Source organism: Miscanthus floridulus, chromosome 14 (assembly GCF_019320115.1).
Source record: "Miscanthus floridulus cultivar M001 chromosome 14, ASM1932011v1, whole genome shotgun sequence".
Classification (NCBI taxonomy): domain Eukaryota; kingdom Viridiplantae; phylum Streptophyta; class Magnoliopsida; order Poales; family Poaceae; genus Miscanthus; species Miscanthus floridulus.
In genome coordinates, this window is record NC_089593.1 from 65,288,569 (window position 1) to 65,312,211 (window position 23,643).

The 23,643-nt window shown below is 43.5% G+C and overlaps 1 protein-coding gene across 1 annotated transcript; it reads left to right on the forward strand.

Moving 5' to 3' along the window:
• The first annotated feature begins 4,313 nt into the window (after positions 1 to 4,313).
• On the forward strand, positions 4,314 to 22,665 carry LOC136502672 (putative disease resistance protein RGA4). The gene is made up of 4 exons (XM_066497913.1): positions 4,314 to 4,601; positions 9,442 to 10,650; positions 20,456 to 22,294; positions 22,412 to 22,665. Exons 1-3 carry the CDS (start codon positions 4,314 to 4,316, stop codon positions 22,289 to 22,291), a joined length of 3,333 nt encoding a protein of 1,110 aa, XP_066354010.1. The 3' UTR covers positions 22,292 to 22,294; positions 22,412 to 22,665.
• The last annotated feature ends 978 nt before the right edge of the window (positions 22,666 to 23,643 follow it).

Genomic DNA, 23,643 nt, shown 5'->3' on the forward strand with positions numbered 1-23,643 from the left:
ATTGCCACCCATAAAAGCTAGTGGTGCTACAGCTGTGGTGACGGCATTGATCTCAACCGAAGATGCTCTCATATACCAGTCATGCAACCTCTTCATCGCACGTGAAACACCACGGAGTTGTAGTTGGTGAGTGTAAGGTCTTTTATTGACACAAGACTCCTGATATTGGAGCAGAATCTAGATGGAACTTTCAAAATCTTCAGCCACACACAAATCTCATGTTTCTCTTCTGGGTTGAGGTTGTAGCTTGCTGCCGGGAGCAGGTACTTCCCATTTGGTTGAGGTATAGGGTGAAGTTCTTTTCTAATGCCTAAATTGACCAGGTCCAAATGCGAATTGAGTCCTTCCTTTGTCTTGCCCTTTACGTCGAGCAAGATCCCAATTATGCTATTGAAAACATTCTTCTGGACATGCATACCATCGACCGCGTGTCGCATGCCTAAGTCTTTCTAGTATGGTAAATACTTGAAAAAATTGACATCTTATTGAATGTGTCCCCTTCCGATGGCTTGATATCCTTTCTTTTCTTTCCATCTTTGGTCCTCTTCCCGAAAATAAATTTGACTTTGCTGACTATTAGGAACAATCTTTTACCTACACTTGTACCTGATGGAGCAGTAGATTTTGATTCATCCCCATTGTCGAAGTACTTGTCCATCTTTTTCAAGCGATACTTGTGTGCTCTCGGTATGAAGCGTCTGTGCCTCATGTACACTAGCTTGTTAGATGCAGTAAGGTACACGTGCGAGGTTTCGTCAAGGCATACTACACAACCAACCTTTCCTTTGAACTGTCCCGATAATAAAAAGAGAGCTGGGTAATCATTTATGGTAACAAAAATCATTGCTTTTAGTGTGAATGGCTCCTTACGAAACTCATCCCACATGGCCACACCCTCTTCCCATAGTTTTTTCATTTCCTCCATTAAGGGCTCTAAGAACACATCCATATCGACACCAGGTTGTATAGGTCCCAAAATAAGAATGGTTAGCAAAAGGTATTTTTGCTTCTGTCATAGCCATGGAGGAAGGTTGTAGATGGTCAGGATCACCGGCCATGTGCTGTGCTTGCTGCTCCTCTCAGCAAATGGATTCATTCTATCGGTACTCAGCGTGAACCTTATGTCCCTTGGTTCATCAGCAAATTGCTTGTTTGTGTCATTGAAATTTTGCCACTGCTTGGCATCGGATGGATGTCAAAGTTTTCCATCATGTTTGCGCTCATCAGAAGCATGCCAGCACATAAGTTCTGCATCCTCAGGGTTCGCGAACAAACACCTCAACCGATCAATCGCGGGGAGGTACCACATCACCAAAGCAGGAATGCTTCTCTGCGCGTAATAGTCTACACCTTCATTGCTAGTGGTTTTTTTAACTCTCTTTGGTCTTCTTTTGGGTCTTCTTTCGCTTCTTGCCTGTCTTTACGCAAGCTCCATTCTCTTCATCCCGATAGTCTTTATTCGTCTTGTACCTACTCGCACCACAATTCGGACAACTCTCTAAGTCTTTGTAATCATCACCTCGATATAGGATACAATGATTCCTACACGCATCGATCTTTTCAACACCCATAGTCAGTGGACTGATTAGCTTCTTTGCATAGTATGTGTTAGCATGCACTTTGTTCCCCTTTGGAAGGAGTTTTGCAAGAACACGCAAAAACTCATTGAAGCTAGCATCAGACCAGCCATACCGAGATTTTAGCATAAAAAACTAAAGGACAGCCTCAGTGTGGTGAATTCATCTGTACAACCCTTAGACTCTTCGTACAAATGCTCTGTTGCTGCCTTTTTCAAGGCCTCCATTCCTTTGATAAGGAACATAGAAGGATTGGAATAACGGTGCAACAATGCCTCGAAAAACTCTGCTTGTTCACGTTCATCGACTTGAACTTCATCGCCGTCTTCACACGCATTTTGGACGCCGACATCATCATCACTAAGATCCGCCATAACAGGATCAGTCTGGGGCCTATGGTGTCGTGTCCCGTCATCCATATTCAGTCCATCTGCATGCACTGGGTTGGCTTCTACATAAGACGCGGAACTACCGTCTCCATGTTTCACCCAAATCAAGTAATCCTTCATAAAACCTCGGCGAACCAGATGACAATTGATTTCTTCTGTATCTTCAAATACAACAACATTTTTGCATTCAATGCATGGACAACATATGTACTTCATCTTCTGTCTACATGCATGCCTCCTTGCGGCTTCAATAAACTTACGAACCTCCAAAAGCTATGACTTGTCTAATCTTGATAAGCTGTACATCCATAACGATCTTTCCATCTTCAGCTGTACAAAAATTATAATGGTAACGTGTAATTAAATGGGTACATTTTTTTGATAACATATTCTAACTCCCACATTATTTATAACAAACATTCAAGCAAGTAATAATAACAATTCTCTCTCTATAATAATACTACCATTTCTCTCTCTCCCCATGAAACCCTAGGTCTAATTTTGAATCAAATTTATAATGGAGAATCAACTATGAGAGGTGCACCACTATAATCCAAACCTTCTAAGACACCATGCATTGAAACCCTAAACAAAAATCTACTACCATTCTCTTTCTCTCTCTCAAAACACAAGCATGAAACTCTCTCTCTCTAGCTAGATCTAGTTTTAGCTCAAAGTGAGAAGCACTAATGCAAAAAGAGCTATGAGAGGCATTAACTAACCTTCTTAAGCCACCTATGTAGAAGAAATGAAGAGCAAAACCTCTCTCTCTCTCTCTCAAATCACAAGCATAAAACTCTCTCTCTAACTAGATCTAGATTTAGCTCAAAGTGAGAAGCACTAATGCAAAAAGAGCTATGAGAGGCATTAACTAACATTCTTAAGCCACCTCCTCCGAAGAAATGAAGAGCAAAACATCCCCCTTGTATTTTCCGATTTTTGGACCTCCAAGTTCGCCACCAATGGAAGGTGGCTCGGCTGAACAGTGCTAGTCGAAGAGGAAGGAGTATTTATAGCAGATGTATTACAGGCGGTTGACATAAAAACAGCCACTGAAAAAGATTATCACAGGCGGTTCACATAACTGAACTGCCAGTGTAAATGTCTATTTACACTGACCGTTTATGTAAGCAGGCCGCCAGTGTAAATGGGCTTTACACTGGCAGTTGGCTAATGCAAACCGCCAGTGTAAATAGGCCGTTAACACTGGCGGTTTTCTTACACGAACCGCCAGTGTAAAGGCTTTTACACAGGCGGTCCTTGAGGCTGGCCCACACATTTCTCTCTACTGACGTCACCTCTTTCCCAACCGCCAGTGAAAAAAAGGGTGGCGCCAAGAGAAATCTCCAGTGTACTAGTGTCACTTGACCAGGAATCATGTAACGTGATTGATCTCAACGTGATGAGGGTAGGGGCATAAAGGTTCTTCTAGGTGTCAAGAAATAACAAAAGAGATTAAAAATAAATAAATAAGGTATAATACCCTAATAATCAAGGTGTCAAGGATACCAGTCCTAAATATGCGAAGACAATGTTTAGAGTCTTAAATATGCAAAGCCTAACGTTTAGAGTCCTAAAAACCAATTCTCTCTACAGAGACTGCTCAAACTAGTGAAGTTATTTGCAACTATTGGGCTTGTAGCAAGTGCAGTGGCGAAAAAGTTTGTAGCCTTGCATTTGAGGTCAAAACCTTGCTATATCTGAGATGTATTTGAAATTACATATTTTTTCAGATTAAGTTAATTACTCTGACTTTTTCTCTGAAAATTTGAGACTGGGCAAACATGATAAATTCGGCACCGACATGGAAACCCCTGGCGTGGTCCTAATTCCTAACATGAAGCGGAAGAGTGTCCTCTGTCCAGCTGACCCTCACGCGGAAGAAGCTGTTCCTTGTGGCGATTCTTTGCTGTTGCTGACAGGCTGTGCTAAGGTCTGATTGGGTTCACGTTAACCGTTCGAAAAACTTCGTCTTCTGTGATTTGGAATTTGGGCATCGTCCAAGCAACGAGGGAATAACGACCAATCGTGGACTCAGCACACGCAATCTGGAAACCACATCCTCTTCTTTTCCTCAAAGCATATAAAGTTGTTCTTTGCACAAAGAGGCAAGGATCTGTTCATACATGTAGCTTTGCGTGGTGTCATTGTACTGAAGAATAAAGGTTCGTGTGCAGAGTACACTCAAGGTATCGATGCAAAGCTGCTCAGTATGTCCCAAAGACAACCTTATATGCAGGGCGTTGGATTAACATCGGGAGCACCAGTCTTCCACCCAAGAAGCTCCCACAAACACTGCAGCAGTCAGCATCCCTTGTGAGTTGTTCTGGTCGGCGCCGGCGACGAGATGGCAAGCGCCGTTGGCGAGCTGATCGCCGGCAAGCTTGCCGAGCATGTCTGGGATGAGGCTACCCTGTTGTGGAGATTCAAGGACGACGTGGATGGCTTGAAGAGGACCATGGTGAAGCTGCAAGCTTTGATGCGCCATGCTGACCGGAGGGAGGGCCCGGATGAAGGAGAGAGACGAGAGATCATGCAGGTTTGGATGAAGGATTTCAAGGCTGCAGCCTACGACATTGAGGACTTGCTGGATGAGTTCGACGCTATTGAACTCATTAAGCAGCACCAACCCAAGGTACAGATGCTAAACTTCAATATTCTTAGTTAATTTTCATTTTTTTTCTATTTCCAAAGTGAGGGTTGTCCCATTTTTAAAACTCTCGGTTCCACTTATATGCTTTTAACTGATATTTGCCCATCTGATCACTCCCAAATTAATAAGCTTTAGAATGTTGCTGGGGAACAGAAGCGGAACCTTGCTAATCCTTAATTTTAAAATAAAATTGCGAACGCATTACATCATCTGTGAATTTAAAATTGATAGTGTGGTCTCATTGTTAAAATAAAAATTGAGTGTATCAATTTAGCCATAACAACATTTAAATTAGGCCTTGTTTTAATCTGGCAAAAATAAAATGCCCGTGCATAGGCAACTCAAGCAGGACGGTGATATTATTTTGGTAAACATGAATCGTTGAGGCAATTGATTCTGGAAATCAGTCGTACTAAGTTCATAGTTGCCTCCATTTCAACAGCGGCACCAACTTTTATTTAGGACTGCACTCACGTCATCAGAGTCAAAGGACTATGGGCAGAGCCGCAGAGGTGGGAGTCTATAGCTGCAATTGCAAATGACTCCTTTCCAACATATTATATTTAGTAGAAATAGGAGAAGGAAAGAAGATATTCAGGCAGTTATATCCAGCCTAAGGAGTGCCCTGAGCATGAAAATTCTTCATGAAATTAGAATGGAGTCATGACCAAGCAGTCTGACACAACTATAAATTTTTATCGCCAAGTATAATTGAAAACTAATTCTATATAGCATTACAATAACGTAGGGTGCATATTTTGTTTGCTTTAGAACATGTAGATAGACCCATCTGAAGCTGGAACCTGGAACAAAAAGAAAGAAGAGGTACTGTACATGTAAGCGTTACAAAATATTGCGTGACAACGGCAATAGGCAGATAAAGTAATACAAATACAATCACAGTGTAGGCCACTGTATTTTTCCGCCGCGCCCCCGCGTCGCCCCCACACGGGCGACTCAGGTGGCCAAACGCTAAGCCGCCGCGCCCCTCCCTTCTCCCACTGCGCCGCTGCAGGAGCAGGCCACCAGCAGGGCCGCGCAGCCCGCTGGGATGGCAGCGGCGGGGACCCTTCCTCTCATCTGGTGGCGTGGCGACGTGGGGGGTCGCGGGCCGACGGTGCGTCGCCTCGTCCAAGCCGCGTGGGGCTTGGCGAGGCCGCCTGGCCTGGACCACGTCAGCGTCGGCTAGAGGCCCGGGAAGGGGCAGGGTGGTGATGGCAGCGGCCTTCTTTTCTTCCCCCTCCACCGTACACTCTCCTCTTTGCATGGCAGGGCCGGCCTGGGCTACTCCAGGGCCTAGGCGGCCAGATCTGGTGCCCGGGCAGCCGGATCCGGCACCCCCTGTTCGGGGGGCGGCGTCGGTGGTGTCAGCCATGGTGGGGGTGGCTACGCAGGCCTGGGGTGCCTAGCTCTCCGTCCTCGCGGCCGGATCTAGAGCCCATTGGGCTGGGGGCGGCGCCCACGGTGGCGGGGCTCGCGCGACCGACAATGGCTGGCAGTGGCTGGCATCGTTGGCTGCGGGTGCCAGGACCAGCAACGACGGCGGGCAATGGCTCCGGTGTGCGGCGGTGTGTCGCACGGGGCAAGGTAAGGCCCGGTTCTGTGTGCCCGGCCAGAGGGAGTGGCGGCTGATGCAGCTTTGCGGCTGCTCATGCAGCCGACGTGTCAATGCCCCTCTGAAAGGGTTCCTGCGGGATGGCAGGGAACGACGACGGCGCAGACAGCATGCTATGACCCGGGGTCTTGGCCTGACGCAATGCTGGGGGATATCTTGGGCGAAAGCCTCGGCGACAGTGACACCAGTGGGCGCCGCTTCCCCTGTTGAGGGCGCCGTGTTTCCCAACACTGTCTTCCATGGGCGAAAGCCCGGTCCATCTCGGACAAGCGACGGTGGCGTCCCCGATATCATTCCCTTCCTGAAGGCGTCGCTTTTGAAGTTCATCATGGCCACGACGTCGCCTTCGGTTGAAGCTCTTTGCTTCTCGGCGCCCGGTATGCGTGTGGAGGGGCGACTTGCAGCGTGAATTCGGAGGTGCTACGTCACGGGATGTGGCTCGGCAACGATGACATGAGGCGAACCCCCCTTCTTTGTCGACTAGACGGCTTCGGAGGTCGGGTAAAAGTAGGGGGCGGGGCGGAGGTTCAAGATTGGAAGTCGGAGCTGCTCTTCGTATTGAGCTCAGCAACGATGACCTGTTGCGGCCTTTCACTTTGGGCCGTCTGCCCTGTCTTCGTTAGGATCGTCTAGGGTCTGCCATGGAAAGTCGGAGCTGCTGGCTGCTCTACAAGCATGCTCGGCAACGATGACTCATGGCAGTTTTGTGCTCTTCTGCGTCGCGTGGGTGGGTCAGCCCTTTGTGTGCCCTGTGTTGGTACCACGTTCGGCTACCCTTCTTATACATACAATTCTTTCATCATAATTATTTCAAAAATAAGAGATACAATCACAGAAACACGCAGTGAGTAATCATTCTTCGAGTGTAGTAACCTTATACATGAATAAATCAGCAATGAAATGATGTCTCCCAAAAGTAAAAGGCAAATTTTGCTCATAGACACCTTTCAATCGTGGAATTGGCCGATACACACCGCCAAAACGATAATTTGTCCAGTACCATTACGAAACCGTGGTTCTTTGCCGCTGGACACCGCACGCAATAAAATATTCATTTTCATGGTTCGGGAGAGAGAAAGACGCGTGAATAGACCACATTGCCCCCTACAAGTTGTCTTCTACCTCTAGATTCCACTCTTCTCTCTCTCCTCCATTGCCTCGGCTCTACACTGTGCGTCGCCGCTCCTGTCCCCAGCCCTGCATGCCCCACCGGCCACCGCACTCCCCACGGATGGCAGCAGGAGACCAGCAGGCAGCACACACCCCCACAGATGGCAGCAGGAACGGGTCGAAGGTGTCACGAAGACGGGACACGAAGCCAGGGCACGAAGTCTCTAGAGTGACGTCTGTGTGGGGTGGGATGAGCCGTAGCTGTCGGGCATCATCCGTGTGGGTGTGACGCGCTGCCGCCGGGGTTGCTCCATCTGTGGCCGAATCTGAAAGGGAACAGGGACCGCCACCATCAGTGAGGGTAGGGGCGTCATAGAGGTTGCAGCCGGTTGGATCCGCGGTGGGAGGCGACCATCGCCGTCGCAGATGGTGCGACCGCCTTCGCTACCGCCGTTGGTGATGTCGAGGCCGCCGCTGAATGGGTAGGAGGTGGGGAGGTGTGTCGTCTCCAAATGCGCCGGCCACTGCCGTCAATGGTGTGTCGGGGGGCACGAAGAAGTACGACTCCCGCTCGTCGATGCGCGCCAGGCCCGGGCGCTCCCAAGGGTCCTGGCGGTACAGGTGCACCGTGGGGATGATGTCGAACTTGAGCCACTTGCTTTAGGAAGAACTCAAGCAGCTCCTCCGTCGGGTTTAACCGAAACACCAGCAGCTCCAGCTCCGTCGCCCCCGCACCAGATGACGGTGGTGATGCGGCAGGCCACGGCTCCGCCATGGATGAGTACCGAGTAAGTACGCGTTGCTTGGCCTTTGCTGGTTGCTTGATGGATCGACGGAGAATTGGAGACAAAGATGGAGATAAGAGAGAAGGGGGAGGTAGAAGATGACTTGCAAGGGCAATATGGTCTATGCACGTGTCTCTCTCCCAAACCATAAAAATGAATATTTTATTGCGTGTGGTGTCCAACAGCAAAGAATCATGGTTCTATAATGGTGTCGATTCGGTCCAATTCCACGATTGAACGGTGTTTGTGAACAAAATTTGCCAGAGTAAAACTAAACTCAGCACTACTATTTAATGAAAATTTAATACCAGGTTATACAACCTTTTTTTTTTTGAAACAGCTTCTACAACTTTGAACACTGACCTACTCAGTTCAGGAACATAAACGTCACCTTTAGTGTCATCTGTGTCAGAAATATGGAATATCAATAAGCCGAAACACTCTGCAATGCCAACAACACTTTATCAGTTTACAAAACCGAAAATTTTGTTTTAAAAACTCAGGCAAGAAAGAAGAGAACAAAAAAGTGGGTGACATTTCCTTACTCCAGTTCATTTGAGGCCACATAATTTCGAAGAGTATGTGTTAACCCATGCATAGCACGATATGCCTGGCTCCTCCTTGCCTGTATTTTATTCTGAAAGCGAACAGAGTCTGAAGTGGAGTAGCTTGGTATTACAATATAAGTAAAAAAACAAAGAGGTGGAGAGCAGGCATACTTGCAGGATACATTTTTGTTCACTAGACTCGGGCTGCCCACGAACTTGGCCCACAAAGCGGTATCCATGAGGTGTGTTTGTGGGCTTCACCTGGCAACTTGGGCCATAAATTGTCCTAGACCCACAAACAGACAGCAGAATCCTTGGTTTAGAAATAAAGTAGAGATTACAAAATGTGCAGCAAGTGAAATGATTAGAAGGTTAACTTTATTGGTACACAAAAAATTCACATGAACTTATTCTTGTTTGGCTGGACATTAGATTTTTTTTTGTTTCGACTAACTTTCAAGTTCGAAGTTGAGTTTCTAAATTTTATACAACTTAGGTATCATCGACAGTTGAGTTAATTTGGTGCGAAATTGAATGGCTGAGTGTTTGTTGGGTGCCATTGCACTTGTTGTGCTTGTCATTATAGTGACCAACCAATATATTATAATTTATTTCTCAACAAACATGTAATATGTTTTCTTCTACAACTTGTTTTGTTTTGTTCAACCGTTAATATACCACAGGAATATATTCAAGTACTACAATACATAACAAAACACATGCACAACAAAATTTTATTTATGATTTTTCTTTTTCTCTTACAGATTAAGCTATTCTTTTCATCCTACAATCCATTCCTGTTGCGGTTTACAATAGCTCACAAGATGAAGAAGGTAAAGGAAGCTTTAACCAACATAGAGAAAGAGGGTCATGAGACCCTTGATCTGGTGCCCCAAGATACACCAATGTGGGCTGATGAGGTGGCCAGAAATCAAGCTACCATTGCACCCACCAATGGGGGCATCGACATTATTAGAATGGTAGGAAGGGATACTGAAAAGGAAAAGATAATCAAGTTACTGAAAAGTGAAGCTGATGAGGTTGTCTCAATCATTCCTATTGTTGGACTTGGTGGCATGGGGAAGACAACACTAGCCCAATCAATTTTTTTTGACAATAGAACCAAAACCTTTGATCTACGGGTATGGGTCTATGTGTCTAAGAAGTTTGATCTACAAAGAATTGGGGAAATAATCATATCAACAGTGAGTAGAAGTACTAGTATTGAGCCAAGCGAACGGTACATCACCCTAAAAGATGGCGATTTGCAGTCTATTACTGAAATATTGAAAAGTATGCTCCCTACCAAAAAGTATTTGATTGTTCTGGATGATATGTGGGAGGAAGCTGTGGATAATTTGGAAAAACTAAAGCATATGCTACAATATGGTAGGAAGGGAAGCAAGATCATATTAACTACACAAATGCAACATGTAGTGGATAAATTGGATATTGGTGCTCTAGCCAGTCAAGGAATAATCCGCCCTGTGCGCAAGAGTGACCAAATCAATTTAAGCATTTTATCAGATGATGACTGTTGGAATGTGATGAGGCAAACAACATTCAGGAAAGATGAGGATCTATGTGGATTAGAAGCAATTGGTAGACAAATCACCAAGAAGTGTGCAGGTCTACCACTACTAGCACGATCTCTTGGATTTTTGTTATCCCAACATAAGTCTACAGAGGCATGGGAAGATATAAGGGACAAGAAGATTATTTTGGGTATGGAAGAAAACATTTTGTTGCAAGAGCCTTTGGAGCGCCTCATGTTGAGCTATTACTACATGCCATTAAAGTTCAAGTTGTGCTTCACATATTGTGCAGTTTTCGCCAAGGGCTTTACTATTGCTAGTGACCGCCTCATCCAGCAATGGAGAGCCCTTGGATATATTCAATCAATCGTCGATGGCAAACACTGTGTCGACTATTTGTTGGGGATGTCTTTTCTTCAAATTTCCAAGACTTCTCAGGTCAGTAGAATAATCTCTTTTCCATACGTTGATTCATTCAGCATGATATAATGCTATCGATGTTAAACTCCAAGATTGTCAACAGATCTATGTTAGTACTTATTTAACAATGAATTAAGTGGTATGGTGGTCTTACCCATAGCTATCACTGTTCAAATAACTTGATTCAATTCATTCTTCGGAATACATTTTCACTTTATATTATTTAAGTTTGTTAGCACGTACTTGAAAATTGGGGATACGCCTGTAAACCCATGGTCCTACACGAGTAAGTAACTTTGAGATATGAGATTTAAAAGTTCATGGATAAATTTACGACCCACAAATAATCAAAGTTTATCATTTGTTTATAATCTAACACGATATTGGTATAGATACTTTAGAGTTACCAATTTCTCTAGTTTTCTCAATCCACATTCATAGTTTTCCACCATCATAGATCCATTTGTGTTTGACATATGTTCAAGTAAAACCTTAGCTTGAGCTACATGTTTTATATGAAATCGATATACACATAGCCTTTGGATGGTGACATATATCATGCATGCGTGCCTTAAGTTAGTTTTTTCATGCTAATAATGGCAGAAGTGGGTGCTTTAGAGAAACACACACACACACACTCACTTTGGGATTTTATTGTAGATGCATTAGTTTTTAAACTTTCATAATGACAAAGGTGTATATCTTAGATTCAAATTTAGGGGTACTTTAGATATTTTTCATAAGGACTTCGGCATGTAATTTATTTGAAGATTTAGGGTTTATTTTAAGTTATTTTTTATAATGACAAAGGTGGATATACTTTAGACTACTTTTTGATTGCAAAGGTAGCTAATAGAAAACACAATAGATGTAATGGATATTATTAATGATGATTAGACAATAGAGTCTAGCAAATTGATAGGTACATGTTTCTATTTTTGTGGATTCTAGATTTTATCCCTTTTCTAGCACATCTTGTAAGGATAAACTTGAAGGTTCCAAAAAAATCTCTAAATACTAATAATAGTAAGATATCATAGCTGCTTTTTAAAGAAAACCTTTTCCTTTTGGAAAATAGAATTGTTTCCAGTCTGATAGGTACATTTATAAAAAGGGTAAGTTTAAGGTGTGTACTTGCTCGTCATTCTTGTTTGTGGGATTTCTGTTTCTTGCTTGTGATCTTATTCTTTAGAGTTCTTATCATCTGGAATCCACGTCCATGGAAACACAATGAACACACGAACTATTTTGCCACTTCTCCATAGTATTTGAGTAAAAGAAAAGAAAGCATCATGAACTATATATAAGCAGCTAATGTGCCAATTGCCCAATTTTTTTTTGGGAATGTTAAGTTGGGATATTTACTTAATATAACTTACTAGAGTCATAATAACTGATTTTTGTTGTTAAAAATCGACCAGCAATGGCTAAATTTTCGTTTGCTTCATCGAATGGCGACAAATGAATCACAGAATTCTAAACATTCAGGCTATGAATCTTTTTTTTTTATTTTCTGAATAGATGATTGTTTGTTAGTCAGAAAGAAAGATCACTATCAGAAGGTAGAAGGAAATAGTCACATTAATATTCTGATTGAAATGTTTAATTGATAACATGATGAAAGAATTAAAACCAATATACTCTAGTGATAACTCAAGAACCTCAAGCTCGTTTTGGAAACATAAAAACCCAAGAACCTCAACGGCAATGAGGACCCTAGCGCACAATATCTGAGATGGAAAGGAATGACTTTTTCTCAAATACGTAGGAGGGGTGTGCAAGTTTGTAGTAAAGAATAATTAAATGAACCTTAGTGCAACTTGGCTAAAACCAGCACTAGGCTCAAGGAGCCAAACAGAATAAGGTCTAGATTGGATGTTTTTTAACTTTAAAATATAGAACATAATATCTAATCGAAACAACAAAAATTTGTTGGAGAAGAATTCGATGGTAGCAAAAAGATCCAAACAAGCTGGGACGTGTCTAAGAACTTTAGAAGAATTATACCATAATATATGTAAAAATACTACAAGATATAAATGAGAAAAATAAAACAATCATAATAAACAAAGCATTAAGGAAACATGAAAATGTTTTATATACCCAAACCGAGTGGATCATATAGAGAGAAAAAATAGGCACTTAGACAAAAGCCCGCACATGCTATTGTGGGTGTCTATTTGGTATGCGATGTATATAGGAGTTGTTTGGTTTATGCCCTGCCGACACACCCTTGGCTTGGCAAGCATCTTAGCTCTGAGCGCTCGAAATTGAACGCCTAGGGGAGCTTATTGGTTTATGCAAGTTTGTCTGAAGGCAAAGCAAAAAAGCCAAATGAGTGGAGGGCGGAGAAAAAATGCAGCAGTGCTGCTGCCTTACGGGACGACAAGAGCAACAGTGGATGAAAATTTTGCGAGAATCAGTGCTGGAGAAGAGAGGGATGGCACTGACGCGTTGGAGAGCAGGAGTGGTGGATGCACGGGACAGGTGGAGTGAAAATATTGGGAGGAAACTTGTTGGCATCCGGTTTTTTCTTGAGATTCCTGAAGGGATCGTGACGCTTAAGAGAGGGTGAATTAGGCAACTTAAAATACTAACTCTAAACTATGGCCTCTTCTTCTAACCTTAGCAAAACCTATGCAAAAGATAAACTATCTTAATGTGTAACTACGGTTTTGCTAGTGTGTTGCTATCTCTACCGTAAAAGGAGTAATACAATCAATGTAAATGCGAAAGCTAAAGAGCAAGGTAGAGATATGTAAACTCCCGTCGACGACTCCGGTATTTTTACCGAGGTATCGAGAAGCGCACAAGCTTCCCCCTAGTCCTCGTTGGAGCCCCTCGCAAGGAATCCCTCGCAAGGGCCAAGCTCCTGGTCGGGTAACTCCGTGGATAGCCTCGGACCTTCTCCACGCGCAAGTGGGTCTCCGACGTGCCTTCCGACAAGCCTCTCCCGGATGCTCCCCGCCGTCTTTACTATCAAGCTTCCGGCCGAAACGCCGCGGGCCTTGTTCCCTCCGGTACACGGTGGCGGCCACACTACAAACATGGTTGGTGTGATCTCGCAAGACTACAAGCCCCTCCGATGTACAACAATGGTGCGCGTAAGCACCGAGTGGTAAGAGGTATGCAAACCTCACAAAACACTAGGCCTAAACCTAGAGCAAGCGCATAAGCGATGGTCTAATTAACCTAAGCACTTTGCAAAGCACCTACGCTAATCACCTAATAAAACACTAAGCACTATGCATGTGGAGATCACTAAAGTGGTGTATCAACACCCTTGGTATGTTTCCTCAACTTCACTATACTCAAATGGCCAGTTGGAGGTTGTATTTATAAGCCCCACTGAGAAAGTAGCCGTTGGGGACGAAATCCCACTTTTCTGCTACCGATCGGACGCTGATCACGTCCTGACCGGACGCGTCCGGTCATCCCGACCGTTAGAGCCGCGATCAACTGATCGGACGCTGCCAGCGTCCGGTCACATGCCACCGGACGCGTCCGGTCGCGGTTTCACCGCTCTGGAACCTCTGTGTACTCGACCGGACTCTGTTGTCCTGCGTCCGGTCGATTTGCCGCTAGCGTTCGGTCCAGCGTCCGGTCGCTGCTGCTGACGCTTGTTGCTGAGTCACTTGATTGGAGCGTTCGATCGCTTTCTTCCAGCGTCCGGTCACCTCAGTGAGCTTGTTTCTTCGTGATCTTGCGTACAGCTTGGTTTCTATCTTTGTGCTTGGACTTTGCTTGATATCTTGGGTCTTCTCTTGTGCTCCTAGGGTTTTGCTTATGGTGTTGATCATCGGATCACCACGTCGCCTTCGTCCAAGTCACGTCTTGCATCCTATTGAACTATAAAACAATCACTTGCAACTTCATTAGTCTAATTTGGTTGTGTTGATCATCAAACACCAAAATCCAAAGTAAATGGGCCAAGGGTCCATTTTCCTTACAATCTCCTCATTTTTGGCGATTGATGGCAACACGACCAAAGCAGGCAAATAATAAAAATTTTGAAATTTGAAAACTACCTACTTGCTAGGATGCAATGCAAGGGGCAAGACTATATGATGCTAAAAGATACTACTTATAAAACTAAAAGATACTACATAAAAACTTATCTTGCCCTTGCAAAATGTCCCAATGTGGTATTATGGACTTATGCTCCCCCAAATTCCATAATCCACTTTTCCATAACCAAAAGCCACTTGTATGCTTGATACCAAATGAATGCAAAACTTGTATCATGGCAACTTTTCAAAAGTTAAAATTGTGGATTTAGTATTATTATGGGTTGAGCTTGCTTTTGGTCCTATAATTTCTCCCCCTTTGGAATCAAACACCGAAAAGGAAGACATTAGTAGCACAAGGGAGGGTCAAATTTTGTGATCCTTTGTATGTAGATTGGAATTGATCACAACACTTGACTCTCACATTTATACAGACTGAGCTCTAAGTATATGCATACATATGATGTAAGGCAAAGCATATGCATAACGGGCAAATTAATGTGCAAGGGAGGTTAATCTATATAATGCATGGAGAAAGCATAGAAATTTATTTGATACCAAATGAAAGCTAATACCAATTGATACCAAATGAAAGCTAATACCAATTGATACCAATTGAGAATTAATGAAAGCATGATGCTTATCTCTGGGGACTCCATTTTCCTTGCAATGAGACTACTACACATATAATAGACTTGAAAAAGGTATTAGTCTCAAAGCATCCAACTTGTATGATAAGCTCCCCCTAAAAGTGTGCATACAAGTGTAGAATACTTGTAGGAGACATGCACATTTGACTTTTAAGGTCAAAATACCGATTGAAAGATAATGTCACATACAAAGTGAACATCTCTTGAAGTTGGTATTTGGAGAAGTTTATCTACAATTTGAAACTTTGGCATATATAGAATAATCCAATTGAAACAAGAGCTATGTGCCGTGCTCCTAAACAATTTAAACCATGTAGGTTTGCTCCAAGGATAAGAGTGATACCGAGCAACCCTACCGTTTGATTATCTAGGGTATGCATGACAAGAATTTAGCAATGCAAATGCAAACCTAGGCATAAAAGGAACTAGATGCTAATTGAAATTGCAAGAAATTAAATCTAGTTACCTAACATGGGAAGGGGAATTTGGGTCCATAGTATTCACTAACCCACTTGGCAATGACTTTGTTTAACATGATGCACCCCATGAAATGCACCCAAACTTTTCCAAGTCTCCAAATTCCCCGTTGTCCAACGGACTTCTTACTTCCCTTTCGGGATCCAAACCTTCTTGGTGCTCTTCATGTTGGAGATGATTTCCTTTGGCACCCAAAAGCGTTTGACCACATTGATGGCTTGCTTGTTCACCTTGATGGCCACCACCTTGTCATTTTTCTTCTTCTTTAACAAGTATGGTGTGGAGGCCTTCTTGTCCACCTTGTTGGTGTAGGTATTAGAGAGCTTGCTTGTTTGCTTCTTCTCTTTCTTCTTTGCTCCTCCCCCATTCTTCACCTTGCACTCATAGGACTTGTGACCTTCCTTGTGGTATACGTAGCAAACCACGGTTTGTCCTTCATCAAGCTTCTTCACTCTCTTGACGGTGTTATCTTGATGAAGTTGGGCTTGCTTCACCTTGTCTTTCACTTGAGTCAAGTCCTTGGTGAGGCGAGCTACTTCTTGCTTGAGTTGCTCATTTTCCTTTGCAACCTCTTGTGTGCATGTATCTACAACAACTTTCTCAACACAAACTTGGTTGCACAAAGATGAGTCTAAACATAAATCATTACAAGAAGTAGAGGCATCCTTTTTAGACATGTTAAAGATACAACTTTTCTTTTTAGATGCCTTGGTGGAGGTTGTATTAATGGCTTCAAGATTATCAACTTTATTTGTTAGCTCATCACAATGTTTGCACATGGTTTCCATTTTAGCAAGCAAACTTTTATAAGCATCTTGTGAGCTAGCTAACTTTTCTTTAAATTTTTTATTTTTCTTTACAAGTTGCTCATCATTGATTGTGCAAGTATTTGTTGTTGCACTAGCCTTAAGTTGCTCAATTTTAGTAGATAGTTCAATATTGAGATTAGCAAATGTCTCATATTGTTTAAGTAAAGTTTTATATGCTTCTTGTGAACTATCTAGCTTCCCTTTTAATTTTTCGAGCTTCTTTTGTTGACTAGTGCAAACTTTAGCATAATTAAGATTTTGTTGCACAATTTCATCATAAGAAAGCATTTCATCATCACTATCACTCTCACTAGAGGATGAACTTTCGTTACCTCGTGCCATAAGGCACATACGAGAAGAGCTTGATGATGAGTGCTTGCGCCCTCACCTCTTGTGATGGTGTTCTTCTTCACTTGAAGAATCATCCCATGATCTTATTGATGTGAGGGCTTGGTTCTTGCATGCCTTCTCCTTTGTCTTGGGTGTGGGCTTGTTTGGACAAACTTCCACAAAGTGCCCAACTCGCCGCATCTATAGCATCCTCTCTTTCTTTGCTCATTTCTTTGATTGGTGAAAATGAGATCTTGAATTTGGATGGGCACACCCTTGACATTTAGCCTTTGGATCATCTTTTCCACCTTGTTGATAAGTTTGATTGATTCTTCATTAAGGTCGGAGGTGGAGGAGGAAGATTGATCTTCATCACTTGAATCTTCATCATCATTATCATCCTCATCTTCTTCTTCTTCACTTGAGGAGCTTGAGCTTGTCTCAACTTGCTTGCCCTTCATCTTCTTTTTCTTGCTACATGCGAGAGCTTTGCCTTTGCTTGATGAAGAGGCTTCTTCTTGACCCCATCTTGTGTGACATTTCAAATGCCACTAACTTGCCAATGACTATGCCCGGGGTCATGGTGCTCAAGTTCTCCATGTTGTGAAGGATGGTGATGATGCTTGCATATTTCTTTTGTGGTAGCACAGAGATGATCTTCCTCACGATGTCCGCATCATCTAGCTTTGTTAATCCTATTGAATGGAGCTCATTGATAATTAGATTCAAACGAGAATACATATCACGAACAAGCTCATCATCATTCATTGTAAAGGAATCATAATTTTGTTAGCTAGACAATGTTTTTGCTCACGGACATTAGATGTGCCGTCATGGAGCTCATGTAGTTTTAACCAAATTTCGTGTGCCGTATATAAAGTGAACACTTGGTTAAACACATCCATGCTAAATGATTCAAACAAACAATTTTTAGCTCTAGCATTGAAATGAATCTCCTTTTTTCACTCTTCGTGGGCTTATCGGGATTCTTAATGGGTTTCATCCCGTCACGAGTGACTCTCCAACCACCCAAATCAACCGCCTCAAGGTAACAACCCATTCTAGCTTTATAATAAGGAAAGTTAGTGCCGTCAAAGTGTGTAGGCCTAGAGGTATCCATCCAAAATACTCTAAATAGCGTCGACTCTACGGCGGTTAAGCTAAAGGTCCAAATTGAGCCAACCGGCTCTGATACCAATTGAAGGGGACCATGACGCCTAAGGGGGGGTGAATTAGGCAACTTAAAATTCTAACTCTAAACTATGGCCTCTTCTTCTAACCTTAGCAAAACATATGCAAAAGATAAACTATCTTAATGTGCAACTACGATTTTACTAGTGTGTTGCTATCTCTACCGCAAAAGGAGTAATTCAATCAATGTAAATGTGAAAGCTAAAGAGCAAGGTAGAGATATGCAAACTCCTATCGATGACTCCGATATTTTTACTGAGGTATCGAGAAGCGCATAAGCTTCTCCCTAGTCCTCGTTGGAGCCCCTCGCAAGGAATCCCTCACAAGGGCCAAGCTCCTGGTCGGGTAACTCCGTGGATAGCCTCGGGACTTCCCCACGCGCAAGTGGGTCTCTGACGTGCCTTCCTACAAGCCTCTCCCGGATGCTCTCCGCCGTCTTCACTATCAAGCTTCTGGCCAAAATGCTACGGGCCTTGTTCACTTCGGTACACGGTGGTGGCCACACCACAAACGCGGTTGGTGTGATCTCGTAAGACTACAAGCCCCTCCGATGTACAACAATAATGCGCGCAAGCACCGAGTGGTAAGAGGTATGCAAACCTCACTAAACACTAGGCCTAAACCTAGAGCAAGCGCATAAGCGGTGGCCTAATCAACCTAAGCACTTCGCAAAGCACCTACGCTAATCACCTAATAAAACACTAAGCACTATGCATATGGAGATCACTAAAGTGGTGTATCAACACTCTTGGTATGTTTCCTCAGCTCCACTATACTCAAATGGCCGGTTGGGGGTTGTATTTATAAACCCCACTGAGAAAGTAGCCGTTGGGGACGAAATCCCGCTTTTCTGCTACTGATCGGACGCTGATCACGTCCTGACCGGACGCGACCGGTCGTCCCAACCGTTAGAGCTGCGATCAACTAATCGGACACTGCCAGCGTCCGGTCACATACCACCGGACGCGTCCGGTCGCGGTTTCGCCGCTCTGGAACCTCTCTGTACTCGACCGGACTCTGCTGTCCTGCGTCCGGTCGATTTGCCACCAGCGTCCGGTCCAGCGTCCGGTCGTTGCTGCTGACGCCTGTTGCTGAGTCTCTTGATCGGAGCGTCCGGTCCAGCGTCCGGTCACCTCTGTGAGCTCGTTTCTTCGTGATCTTGCGTACGGCTTGGTTCCTATCTTCGTGCTTGGATTTTGCTTGATATCTTGGGTCTTCTCTTGTGCTTCTAGGGTCTTGCTTATGGTGTTGATCATCGGATCACCACGTCGCCTTCGTCCAAGTCACGTCTTGCATCCTATTGAACTACAAAACAATCACTTGCAACTTAATTAATCTAATTTGGTTGTGTTAATCATCAAACACCAAAATCTAAAGTAAATGGGCCAAGGGTCCATTTTCCTTACAATTCCCTAAAAGTGGAAATAGAAATCCGATTTAAGCATCTTGGGGTCAATCAGGATAAGTGCAAAATTGTTTTTTTTTTCTTGAACGACGCAGGAGAGCTAAGAAAAAGCTAAGGCTAGAGTCACCCATCCTAAGCAGAACGCGGACACACCTAGATAGCAAAAAGATCTGAGAAGATCGATGCTAGTATTGTTATTTTGTGAAATTCATTCAAGGTTTAACGGCTAGGAGTAAGAATCAGCTCGTTCGTTACCATCAAGATAATATTTCATAATGATAGATTTAATTTCGCTACTAACAGTAGTAACAACTGATTTGTCTGCAGAATGCTCCAGAGGACGCTGAAGGTCCCATCAAGGTGACGATGCATGATTTGGTGTATGATCTTGCAACGATAATACTTGGCCAACAGTTAATTGCTCTAAATGATCCCAAAGAATTGACTCGGAGCAGCCTTGAGAAGAATTATTGCCGACATATGCAGTTTATCAATTATCAGAAGCAGTCTATTGATTGGAAAAAAATTCCAAGTAAAATTAGATCTCTCCACTTTACAGAGTGCGACAGATTGCAGCTTCAAGATAACTCATTCTCTAAATGCCAGTATTTGCGTGTCTTGGACATAAGTGAATGTTCCATCCAAGGGAAATCTGTCCCCAGCAACATATCGTTGCCATCTTCCATTCATCAACTGATGCTGCTAAGGTACCTCGATGCCTCGGGCTTGCCAATTACATCACTTCCAAAATCCTTGCATAAACTTCAGAATATGCAGACACTAATTCTGTCTAACTGCGCACTTGAAACCTTGCCTGATAATATTGGTAGCCTTCTTAACCTTTGTTATTTGGACCTATCTGGCAATAGCAGCCTCAATAAGTTACCCGTGTCATTTGGGGAGCTCTCTGCACTCTGGTTCCTCAACCTATCAGCATGCTCTAAACTTTATGAGTTACCTGAGTCAATTGGCAATCTTATTTCTTTACGTCATCTAGACATGTCAGGCTGTAATGCGCTCCAAAAGCTCCCTGATAACTTCGGTAGCCTTCCTAAACTCTTGTTCCTAAACTTGTCCAGCTGTTCGAAACTAGTTAAACTGCCTGACAGTATTAACATCAAGTCTTTCGAGCATCTAAACCTATCAAGTTGCCACCAACTACAAAGCCTACCAAACAATTTTGGCAATCTTGAAAATCTCATGTTCTTAAACCTCTCTGACTGCTACAAGGTATATATGTTACCAGAGTCCTTTTGCCGACTCAAGCATCTGAAAGACCTAGATCTTTCGGACTGTCATGAGCTAAAAGATCTCCCTGAATGCTTTGGTAACCTTTCTGAGCTTCATTCTCTGAATCTAACAAGCTGTTCTAAGCTGCAATCATTGCCCGAGTCATTTGGTGGTCTGTCAAAGTTGAAGCACCTTGATTTGTCATATTGTATAAGGCTTGAAAATCTGCCATCCTCGTTTTGTAGCTTGAAGCTTCAAGTACTGTATTTGTGGAATCTCCGTGGGTTGCCAGAGGGTATTGGCAACATGACTAGTCTCACCATGTTTGAAGTCCACACAGTTAACGGGTGGCATATAGATTGGTTTGTCGCTCCTTCCATTTTGAGGCGCCTGCCGTTGCATGACAGGACAGTGGAACATAGTGTACATGATGTGCACGAGGTGGGTTATGGGCCGCATAGCAGTATAGTGAGCATTGGGAAATTGGCTTGTCAACACCTAGAGATTAATCACCTTGAGAAAGTCAAGCATCCGGAAGATGCAGAGAGAGCTAAACTGAGAGATAATCCAGACCTCCGGAAGCTACGCCTTTCCTGGGGCCATGAAGATATGACAGAGAACAAGAGAGATGCAGAGGTGTTGGAGAACCTTATTCCTCCTCGGACTCTGGAAGGATTCGCACTAAGAGGTTACATGGGCACAAACTTCCCTAAATGGATGCTTGAGATCTCCTCCTATCTTCCGTATCTCACCACCATCAAACTCATAAATTTAGCATGTGATGCTCTTCCTCCACTTGGGATGCTGCCGAATCTCAGGCTGTTGCTTATTATCAGAATTCCCAACATCACGAAGATCGGAAAGGAATTCTATGGAGAGAAAGGAGCTTGCAAAAGGTTGAGAGTTATTCAATTATTTGGATTGGAGAACTTGGAGGAGTGCTGGACAACACGGTCAGGTGAAGAAGGCGACGAGTTCTTAATCCCTAATTTGCACATGTTGGATGTATGGGACTGCCCAAAGTTGAAGTTCCTGCCATATCCCCCCAAAAGTATGTATTGGGACTTGACCAACAGCGATGAGGTGCTACCACCAGTGCATGGGTTTGGGAGGCTTTCATCTTCAACTCTTCCTTTTGAAGCCATAATCAGAAGCAAGAGTTTTACTGCTGACAAGTGGGGTCGGCTTCAGCACCTTGCCACCCTCGAGGAATTGACTATCACTTGCTTCCACGGCAGCTCATTAGCCTCCTTCCCAGAGGCCACTCCATGCTTCCCCTCTCTCAGAAGACTACATTTGCGGTTAGAAGGCCTAGAGATACTGCCAGAATGGCTGGGGCAGCTCATTACCCTTGAAGAATTACGCATCTGGTCCTCGCCCAACCTGACATCTTTGCCACAAAGCATACAGAACCTTACCGCCTTGAAGAGACTGAAAATTGAGGACTGTCCAAGACTGGTTGAGAGATGCGAGGGAGAGGATGCCCACAAGATTTCTCACATCCCAGAAGTAGTGTTGGCTGGCACAAGATTCGTACAGGAACAACCTGTCGGGGAATAAGAGGTAAGAAACCTCCCAAAAGCCTAGTGAATCTCTGCTTTTGTACAAGTAACTATGTATTGCTTCATTTTGGTGATCTTGGAATTGGAAGATTAAAAATAAATATTGCTTCTGAAACAGAGGTAGATTACGAGATATGTATAGCAAGACCTGGTGGATGAACCTGAACTGATGAACCCATGGAGGCCCTACTAGGCGGTGGACGAGCAGAGGTACGGAGGAGGCGAACCGAAGCACAGTGGTATAGTATATGGAGGTGAATCAACTTCGTCATGGTGGTATAGAGGTGAATCAACTTCTTCAGATAAAATTTTGCATTGTTATTAGTTGGATGTTCTTATATGTCAAGTTCACACTTGTTGGCCTACCTGCGGTATTTTTGGACACTAATGCTATGTTGTGGGTCGATGGATCTGATGACCTCTCAGTATACGTGGTCTAGTTTGCTGAGTTGTTCTCAACTTGTTCCAAGTTTTCTGCACTTAGTGTTGTCATTAAAAAGTGTTATACTATTGCTTGTAGATGGTATCGAAATGAGTTGAAGAAACTAGGTGTGTGGTGTATGATAAGCTCCATATCGCTCAATTTAGGAGGCTATGGAGTAATATTTCATCTAAATAATGAAGGCAAGTAATAAGCATCGATACAGTTATCGGGCTTATATCTATGCTTATAGGCCTGACATGGATTGATAATAGATAGAAACAAACTATTTATAGTCACTGCCACTGGCCTGGACAAGGAGCAGAGAGGCGCAAACAAGACTGCTGCATCGGTTGGTCGATTCCAACAGTTGCTAAACATTTTGTTTCACTGTAAGTCAAGTATGCACTGCATGCCCTGTTCAGTGTCTTCTCTGTGCCATTACAATGATGTAGATGCAGTTATATAATCCACTATCAATGAGATGCAGTGATAAAGGATCAAGCTACCTTAAGATAATGCCATTTATCGCATTTTTAGTGCAGACTGTTGGTGTGAGAAAAAAAGAGGTGATCGTCATTATAATGCAGATAGATATCACCAAGTTCATCTAGTACTTGTACCTCTTATTAGTCATGGTGAATATTTAACTACAATAGTCTCAACCACTTGATGTCTCCAGATCAGGATTAATTTAATAGGTTACATAGAAAAGAGAAAGGCAGCAAAACAAACGGGGTCGGCGTTCGTATAACCATCCATAGTTTTTGCTTTCTCCACATGTACATATTTTCTGTGCATTCACGGTGTTTGATAGGAATAAGCCTATGAAATACAAAGGGCGAAAATGAGTAGCCTTACACACGCAGATTACTAGTGTGCGAATCAGAGTCTAATTACCGGGATATGGGTCATGGGTGGGTGCTTTG